A 10,844-nucleotide genomic window follows, 5' to 3' on the forward strand; every position below is an offset into this window, starting at 1 on the left:
GTCAACCGATGCGAACACACTTGGCAACGGGTAACACTATACAGTTGTTGACTGGGGTCGAGGGCAACAGTTGATCTGTCGGACCGGCTCGCAAACTGTTGACCAAGGCCGCTAACGCTAAGGGTAATAGAACGGATTACCAACTGCGTCTAAACCAATCAGATTTCAGTATTTAACATGAAAGTATAATAAAATTAATTGTTACATGTGCGTACATTATGCGCGTACGGTTCGCCGTAGAATTCACATCATTTCTGAGTAAAAGCAGTAATAATTTCTCAAAAATTAAGACAGTCAGTATAATAAAATAAATAACGCCTATTTGGGAGGAAAACAGTTGAAATTGACACCCCGAGAAAACCATTGTCAACCTTCGCGTCGGTTGACAATGGTTTTCTCGGGGTGTCAATTTCAACTGTTACCCTCCAAACAGGTACTTTTTTTATAATGGCATTTTTTATTGATTGGATCACTGGCCACGAACTTACGTATCCTAAAAACTGGGAATTACACTAAATCCATAGAAATTGATACCCTCGTCTAGCGATGAAACCACAGTAGTTTTAACCAAAAGATAATGTTATATTGGTGAATTGTATTTTACATGAACATATTTGTCTGGTAAAGAATGAAAGGTTATTTTCGTCCCATTGTTTTTTTTATTTCGCCTTTCTACACTTGCAATTGGTTTTGCTCTGTCTTGAATTTGCAAGCAGTTTAAAACATTTATGCAATACTAGCACATGCATATGTCGTCCAGCAAGGGGTATAATTTGATTAATAGAAACATTCTGGGTTGATATCAATATAAGAAACAATGATAAAATTCGAGTAAGATAAAGTTGATATATTATGACTATATTCGGCATCAACAACGAACTTTACGTGTATTTTTTTTTCATTTCCTCCACTGCCATTCAAACATCGTTTTAAAAAATACTCAGTCAGTGTAAGAGGTTTTGTTACATTTAAAATAAATTGTGTTCATAACTGCAAGCTTACATTTCCTTTGGGGAAGATTCATTACCCACTTTCTATATATTATTAATGCAGCTAAACTTTCTGTTCAATGGTTTTTATTCTGTCATATTATATGAGAGAAAAACTAGATTTTTAATATTGGAAACTGAAATCACTCAATCTATCTTCAATTTTTTTTCTGGCTACAGAATACAATATCCATACCAATATGCCAGGTTAACTGTCTCGGGCATAGAAAGACTGTGCCGTAAAACATGCTCAGATTGATAGGGATTAAAAACATTTTTTGAGTAGGAAATGTTAAAATCATTTTTAAAAAATCAAACCTATCTTACAGTTCTTACCCTCACCTACATGTGGATTATATCAAGAAGGGAAAAGTGAAAATGATATTAAAAATATCTTTGAAATTATAGTTATATTCTAAAGTGACGTGAAAATTGTTCTAAATGCAGATGATTCTTTAGTTAACATTTCTCTAAAATATTAAAAAGGAGTTTTGAAAATGTGCAATAAATACGTAATCATTGTATTTGAACTAAAAAAAAACTTCGGACATAGCCAGTAAAGAATGACTCTCAATGTTAGGTGGCCGTCTTATTGTGCAAATGCGTACAGGTAAAAATATATGTCTTTGAACAGTGAGACACACCGCGGCGGTTTAAACATGGCTGCAGCAAGGACCGCGATGGTGTAACTCGGTAAGGATTAACTAACCGCGGGTGAGGGGAGGGGGAGCGGTCAAATACAGGATCCGCGTTGTTTGTACTGTAGCAATAGCACAGTCGAGCAAATTCGAAATAATTTTGTCGGGCCATCACAAAATAAGAGTTGCATTTGATACAAGTAGGTTCTGTCAATTATGAATAGAGCCACTGAGTAGTTATCTAGATTTCATTTATTAGGTTTCAGTCATTCAATATAAGAGGAAAGTTTAGTCAAATCAAACAGAGTATTCGATTGGAAATACTAACTTTTTTTTTACACAGATACTGTGGAAAATATAAATTGCTTGGTATCAGAGTAATTTGTTCGATACAGTAACAATATTAGAAATAAACAGTACAATATGGCTCGCATTTGTTTTATCATAAAATATGTATTTATTTATCAATGAATGAGGAGCACTTGAAATATAAACTGTTTTAATATTTTAACAGGAAGAAAGTTAAGAAGTCAGCCATTTACACTGTATAATTTTATGCAAATATAAGTAAAACACGATGAAAACAAATACTGTAAATTTTAGCCGATAACTGGTCCGATGCAAGTCAAGTTTTCCATATAACCTCAGTTTTTTGTTGTCTAATACATTGATTAAAAGGTCATTGTTTTAAAAAAAAAAGGGGGGGGGGGGGTCTGCGGCAAAATATTTACCACCAAATGTTTACCGACATATGCATCAAATCGGGACTTATCTCACAGAGTCTGCATGACACTTGACAATATAACATGTAATACAGCTCTCTTAACTGTCTGCGAGCTTTAAAAATTATGAATAATTCATAATAGCGAAACATCAAAAACAATTTTCTTGTCAGAACCATACAAATACTCATCATTAGTCGTGTGTTTTAAAGGCTTGACCTAGCATTTACATTCAGCTGACATATTTACTTAGTTCTCTGTATAATAGAAAAGACGCAACCATTGCAGAGAGCTCGGACGATAAACAAACGATGAATAATCATTGGAAATTCCAGGAATCGGGGGAGCGTAAATGACTTAGAATCCAACAGAGTTATTATTAGACATTAGTAAAAGTAGAAATTTAAAGCTTAAATTAAGCTTCTGAGAGGCTTTCCCCACAAAAATATGGCTAACAGAAATTTTAAAAACATGATATTTTTGTAATTTTAGAAGAAAATAACATTTTCGCAACAACAAAAATTCAGCATGAAAATGCAGCTCATATTGCTTTAAGGAAGGTCAACATATCACCCATCAGATCTACCTTAAACATTTAAATACAATTCCGGTATTTTGGGCCATAAACTATTTTCTAGTAAAGACAAAATTTAAATATTTAAGCTTTAATATTTTAACATTTCAATACAGAGCTCTTTGTATAAAGGAGGTAAATATAGCTTTAAAATGGCCACGGCCATCTAGCCCCTCTAAGTGATATTGTCTATTTGTTTTACTTTAAGCAATTCAAATAGTTTCATGTATCGCTGTCGACTCGGATACAAAAAATATTGCATGGTTGCCCACAGTATTTGATGTAGATGTTTCGCTGATAGTGGCTTAATATGCTTCCTATCGCCCCGATCTCTTGACTAATTTTCCCATTGAATTAGTTTCTATCAATAAAACATGCACGGTTTTAACCGTGGATGAGTTTAAAACTAGATGGCCTGTCCGGCAATTATCTCTCTCCCACGTACATTATACCCCCAAGGTTATACCGAATTAACAATTTACTTATATAGGTATTATATATAAAAGTAAGGGGTCATCAAATCGTGCAAAGCAGAAGAGTGAATTGAACATGTACCTTAAGGTGAAGTCCGCCGATTACAGATTGCTGATTGGCTACATCCTTTACCCTGAGAAAATACGTTGATCGACTGGTGGACTATAACTACTTCTCAACGTTCAAACCTTCCAGGCTTTAATTCTCGATAATCTTAAATTACAAATAAGTCTACTTATGTTCTCCTGAAAAAATCTCCTATTTATAATTTGTGTCCTTTTCTGTCGTAATAAATTGCCACTCACTGGCTTTTATCATCTTTATCTAAAAAAAATCCTATTGTCATTAAAATCTACACAACACATAAACCTTTACCAAAACCATTTTCAGGTACTCCATTTTGACCATGTTGACAGCACCATTTCTGTTGTCAACAAAATTAATAGCTACTCCCTTGTCTTCATAATTCAAAGCATTGTTCCAGTGGTCATTGTAAATGACACTCCCTGTTAACAACAACATTTATTCAAAACAAAATTTCTGTTTCACACCATTTTAAATATTTGATGCAATTTTTGTTCTCTTCAATTTTTAACCACAACTCCCTTTTGATAAACATCATAAGTTACTGAAGACTTTTTGTGCTGTCAACACTAACTGCTGATGACATATACAAATTGATAATAGGTCGTTTTTATGCTTTGTTATTTTCTCTTGTCAACATAAAAAAATAACTACTCCCTCTTGTCAGCATCTCTTTCTTGTAAATATCATTTACAGTTACTCCCCTTTGCTCTTTAGTCTGAAACTTTATTAATTTAAAATTTATGGTTTTAAAATCCTAGATCATAGAAGTATTTCTGTAACTTTCCATTTCTCGATGACAATATATCAATGAAATAACTGCAATTTTCATTTCCGTCATAAATAACATTGTATGTAAAATGCATGAATGTTTAATAAGTCACATAATAATGAATTACACAGGTATAGGCCTATATAAATATTTGATATTCGTGACATCATAACAATCTATATTTAAATGAAATTATGTAATTTGACTGACATTCTAATTTTTTTCTAACAAACTACATGTATTAAGTATGTTCTAAGTTATCCAATAGTGGAATGGGGAAAATACTTTAAAGGCTTTTACAATGCATTAGATACAAATAAAATAAATAATACAGTGTAGCATGCTGATAGTGGTATATCACATGCTTGAAAATTTCACAATGAAAATAAATGGTTTCCTTTATCACTATATGGAATGTATGAATGTAGAAAAAAAAAGGTGTGAAATTATTGAAAGTCATGGCACTTTTCCATCTGGCGATCTTGTTGTACTTGTAAATAATGTAAGGAAGAGCTTGTAATAAGGGTCCTCCACATCCTTTGGAAAATTCTCTCAAATGAGCACAAAATTGCGTATTATTTAAAGATGTGACATCCTTGCATGTGTACCATTGACAATAAAAATAACAATTTTTGATTAAAAACATACTTTTCAAATATTCATTGGCATTCATATCAAAAGTCCCAGATCGACTCAATTGAACCCAAGATCTAAAGGTCAGTAGTCTGAAGTCCTACTCACTTAGCTACAAATCTAGACAAACAATTCCACTTACACACTAGTGAATAATTCCACAGGACAATTAATTCTCCAAGTTTTAACATATGTTTATAAAAAGTCACGGGATTTGGAGGACCCTTAATCATCATCCATTTTAAAATGTTGGAAATCAAAAATTGCACAGTTTGACTCAAAAGAGAGAGGAAGGTAACATTTAAAACAATTGCTACATAATAAAGAAAATCAGATCTCTGGGGAAAAAAACCCCAAAAACATTATTCTTGTCTATATATAAAAAACAAAAAAAAACAAAAAAACAAAAATGTACATAGAACTAGAAATAACTGAAGACAATTGAATGTACTGGAATGTACCCTGTAATAAAATATATTGATACACATAACCAACAAACTGAAAGAAATACAAAATACTTTTACATATAATTTTGAATTATAATCAATTATGCTAAATGGCAGTAATATAGGATTTCTAAGATCTATGGGACCACACTAAGGGCATAACATTATATTAACAAGAAACTATAAAATATCTGTAATTAATATCAATTTTGTATCAATTATGCGTATATTAATTATTAGGCTTTGGTTCCAACAATAGAACAATAAAGATACCAATATATCATACATATCATATACATACATACATATATACATACATACATATACATATACATACATACATATATATCATACATGTGTAACGTGAGACTAGCAATCCAGTTCACTTCCCCCAATAACCATGTAACACGCATACAAATTGACTGTCTATCTGTCAAAGTAGCAATATATTAATTTGAAATTTATTTATATAAAAAAATTCATCAAACCCCAAGATTCAATCTATCTAAAGGATTCAAATAAAATTTACAAATATGTATGAAGACTCTCAGAAAAGCAACAATGCAAAGCTTTTGAATCGAAGCATTTCATTAAGTTCAAATGACTAAATCCAGTCTAGCAATACTGACAAATTTGATTTCAAGTAAAATTTGAATTAAAATAAATCATTCAATCAAACAGGTATCAATCATTTGTAAAACATAGTACCGGTATTTTTCTATTAAACCTTAAAGACTAAATATTACATGCACAAAATATTAGTTTTAAACATTCACATAATTCTAAAATCATATATGGGAAAATGTGTATTTTAATAAATGAGAAATGGCAAGTGGGACAAATTAACTTTAAGGTTTAAAAAATGAAAATGAAATTTTGAAATGAGAATAACAAGCATTGACGTCTGTCTTTTTTTCCCCTTCTATTTCTAAATAATTGAAAACCTCTGAACATTTAATCACTACAATCAAGGCTTTTTAATTTCCATTTTTGTAAGCACCTTTACTGAACTGCACAACTCCCTGTGTAGTAATTGCAACATGTACATCGTTCATGAACTGGCCTTGGGGGAATGAGGTCAAGGTCCTCATCATCAGGTTCAAGGTCAAGGTTATAGCCATCCTTGATCAACTGCTGGTTAATCTCCTTCTGAGCAGCTTTTGATATCACAGGCAATTCAAAGTCATCATCACTAAAAATTAAAGCTCAACCATTCATTACAAGTGGCAATTTCTTTAATAAAATAAATGTTTCTGGCATCTTTCTTTCTAAATAAAATTCAGTTACTTAGTCAATTGTCTCTACTTGCAGAACCTTTATGTATAAAGTTTACAGTTTTGCAGAACAGGAACACGTTAAACCTTTTTTATTTACAGCTACATGTACATGCCACACTATCAAACAGTGACTATACCTTTCATCAGTCATTATAGCAACAAGTGGCTGACTATCTTCATTCATAGGTTTAATGTCATTTTTCTTGGGAACAGACAACCTGTTAATTCAAAGAAATCAGTTTGATGACTAACAAGGGATAAAATATATCAAGATGCTTAATTATACAAGTATAATCATAATCAAATTCTGTCATATAATTTATTTATTGTACATGTATTTCTTCTTACATTGAATTTAAATTATTCATATCTTAAAGCTTTAAGATATGAATAATTTAAATTCAATGTAAGGAGAAATACATGTACAATAAATAGATTATATGACAGCTCTTTTCTTTTTGGGCCCTACCTATTTCTGGAAAGTATGGATTTCTTTGGTTGGGCTGTTATAGCTCTCCTTGCAGCATTTTCTTTGTGCTTGTCTGTAATAAACATCAAAAGTTTTAATAGCATGCCATCTTCAAGTTAGTATTAAATGATAATTTTCAGTGATGTGCTCCACTGGCATATTCAATAACACAAGTAACAGCATGTAAGTCTTTATGGAGAATGCTTACATAGGCAATGCCTGCTGCCTTATTCATTTATGTAATATATTTACATCATAAAATATGTTCAAATCAAATCAAATTAAGGTACATAACCAGTAGAGCAATCACAATTCATATTGCCATGATCACTGGATAATATTATCGTTGACCTGTGTTTACATTTTAACTTATATTTCTCTATAGTGGCTCAACACACCAAAATATTATTTGATGGATCAATTAAGTCTCCTTTTTATTTAATATGATTTTTTAAATAATATATTATTTTCACAGAATGTTGTAGGAAATCAAGTTAAGAAGTCAAAAACTAATGCAATTTTTTGTGCACCATATATTGCTTTCTTTTTTGTGTGGGAGAAATTGTAGCTTAGCATGTCAATGTAAATTTTCCCATAGATCTAGAGACCTTCAGCTATTGTCTAACCAGAAATTCCCTTATGATTCAGGACATGTACCTATTTTCATTTGCAAATCATAAGATTTCTTGTAGGTGTTTGAGCTCTTCTTTGGGGTTCCAAGTCCATTTGCTGGGTTTTTCTGGGGACTCTATAGGAAAAGAATTAAAAGCAACTTATAAATATAGAAGAGATTAGAATGTAAATGTATTAATAGATAACCACACAGATACATATAAGTACACCGTATATCAATGAATACACATTTATTGCTTAAAAATAATAATTCATATAAAATTTTAAAAAATTCTGAAATCAATATTAAAGTGAAAAAAATTAAAATACTTTGAAACACTTGTTTACTATATTAAATAGATTAATTGCATTGTGAGTCAAAATACATTGCTGGTTAGCATTTATAATTTTACGAAACATGAATGCTGCTACATTATTTATGAATTTAGAGCAAATTATGTTCGGTTTGTAACCCTAAGAAAATAAATTAAAATATATCTGGAGGGTCTTATTACAATGGAAAGGGAACACTTTTCCAGCAGGATACAAACCACATGGCTACTTTTAACAACAAGAACCACTAGGAAGATATGAATTTACAACATCCACTTGATAACTGCTGATTAAAAATAGGAATTGAAGTAAAATTACTTTATAAGTATTGAAAATGTGCCAATGATGATGTAAAAACCAAATACCGGTAACAGTGCGCTCAGATGGACAAATTTATTTTTTAGGCATTTTTGTATCATTCTAAAGATATATTTGAGACATCTTGATGAAGATTTTGTATGCATGTTAAGTCTTACAGGAAGTGCGTTGAACGAAATTGTCTAGTCACCCAAAATGGCAGTATGAATAGGTGAAGTTTACAATGCTCTTAATTTCAGGCCAAGTAGGGCTGTTACATGTAATAGATAGAATGTTCTATCAGTAAAATGACAACTGTCCTACAGACCTGGTTTAAGGACAGATTTCATTTCTTATACCGATTCATAGCAAAAAAAAAAAGCATTGTATTCAACCTAAATTTTCATATGGTTGGTCTCAAATTAGTGTTGTAAAATCGGACCAATTTTACTATCGATAATCAAATTGAATCGGCAGCTCACAATCGATTATAAAATCGATTATGTAAACTTTCAAATTCCAACAAAGATTAATTTTTTTCATCCTGTCAATGAGTGAAAGATACCAACATCAGAAAATAAAGAAAATATCTTTTTTATTTATAAATCATATATCAATAGTTTTTTTAATGACCTTATCTTCAAATGAATTACATATTATACTTAGGTACTAACCTAGGGCAAAATTTTAATTTAAATTGGATTAGAAGCAAGTCAATAAAAATAAAACCACTTCTAAACTTTCTAATAACTTATCAAATTTGTTGAATTTAATTGATCTGATACATTCACACATTTTATACAATCAATGTTTTGTAATTCTGTGAGTTATATGATAAATAAAATCAGTCCTTGTACTTCTGTGTATTTTGGAGGTATAAGTGCAACCCTTTGACCCAATTACAACCGTTATGTAGTGGATCTGTTTAATTTTGAAGACAACTGTAAACAAACGGTTGTATGATTATTTTAGCAATTATTTGGCCGCATTATTAACTAATCACAAGTTTCAAACTGTAATTGTAATATTAGCATGAAAAGTAATAAACATCGGTTGTAATTCTCAATGCACAGTATCACCCGTTTTTATAACCCATGAAGATAAGACAGTCGCAAGTTCCTAATCACAAAACTTGTGAAAACGGCTTATTAATTTGATAATTATCATTTATTGCCTTTAGGTTTAATTAACACGATCCTAAACACAGAATACAGGGTGACTTCAACTTCTCTTTCGGAGGAAATTCCGGCGAAGTTACCGATCACAAGGCATTAGTCGCCCCTAGATTTGTCACTGTATAATAATACTTTAGTCTTTTCATGGATATTGCTACGCAATAAAAGGTTATATGTCACGTGACTGAATTTTAGCGACTATCGATGATAAAGAATCACTATCGATTGTCGCCGACCTGCTGCCTTCAGCGACGATTTTTCGATAGTCAGCGACTATCGTAACAACACTATCTCAAATGCCTACATTGTTGCTCTTTCCAGGGACATATACATGTATATATGAAATACCGGGTTGCTGTCTTGAAATTTAAGCAATATTTGTGCAAGTGTAAGAAAACTTGCAAGCCTCGCCCTTTTCATGTTTTTGACCCACGTCCAAATACAGCTTATATTTCAAGACTTTAACCATTTATTTTGTATATCCTGCAACATAGTATCTGGTGAAATCTACTTTAGACAAATTTTGCTGCATATCTGCCGTTGAAACCATGGCGTAACGAAGCTTGAAAGATTATGACACAATGCATTTGAAAGTCAAATAAAATGTATGAGGCTATATTGGTGCATTGACCAGATCTAGCTTTGGTTTATTAGGTTGCCTTTTATTCAATTAATGCAAGAGGTGGTTGCAGGATAAATATTTATTCTCTTTTGAGAAGTGGACAGGCATAGCGTTGATGTTTTTGTGATGTATGGGTGCATTTATGTTTAAAATGTAGAAATAGTAGGTCTGTTACGAAAATTCAGGGAAACTGGAGTCAAAACATGGGTCGAAGCATAGACCGTCTTTGTTTCGGACATTTACACGTTTTTCAGAATCAAAATATGAGGGCTTGCAAAGAGAAGTGGATGTAGGCTATGCCTGTCTTCTTCTCAAAAGAGAATAGCTAGAATATATTAAGTCCCTGCTCTTTCACAGCCATCAAAACAATAACATATGTCAGGTCTATGCTCCGTTCTATGTGAATTCACTTACGTTTAGTAACTCTGTTTGATTAGATTTATGATCACTGTCAAATCCACTGTCTTCCATGTTTTCCATTACAAAAGACAACCAGTTTTGTGGTTACGGTTTGCATAATATTGTCATTTTTTGACACCGCTTGTTGCAACTGTCTCTTCCTTGTACTTGCTAATCACAGGAATGGAAAGGTTAATGATTAAAATCTTTAAAAAGTCATTCTAAAAATTTTAGAAATTAAAATATTTTGGTATTATTTTATTCTAATGTATTCTTGATATTTTTAAAACAATTCTAATGGTGATTGATAAAATATGCAATTTATTTT

General features: G+C 31.6%; 1 protein-coding gene across 1 annotated transcript; it reads right to left on the reverse strand.

The window, feature by feature from the left end:
* Nucleotides 1-4,330: 4,330 nt before the first annotated feature.
* Nucleotides 4,331-10,713, reverse strand: LOC105341448 (protein FAM219A). Its single transcript, XM_011447998.4, has 5 exons — nt 10,532-10,713; nt 7,736-7,826; nt 7,079-7,151; nt 6,747-6,827; nt 4,331-6,524 (listed from the first exon to the last, which is right to left on the reverse strand). The coding sequence occupies exons 1-5, from the start codon at nt 10,595-10,597 to the stop codon at nt 6,335-6,337; spliced, it is 501 nt and encodes a 166-aa protein (XP_011446300.3). The 5' UTR covers nt 10,598-10,713; the 3' UTR covers nt 4,331-6,334.
* Nucleotides 10,714-10,844: the final 131 nt, after the last annotated feature.

Source organism: Magallana gigas, chromosome 6 (assembly GCF_963853765.1).
Source record: "Magallana gigas chromosome 6, xbMagGiga1.1, whole genome shotgun sequence".
In the NCBI taxonomy this organism is placed as follows: Eukaryota; Metazoa; Mollusca; class Bivalvia; order Ostreida; family Ostreidae; genus Magallana; species Magallana gigas.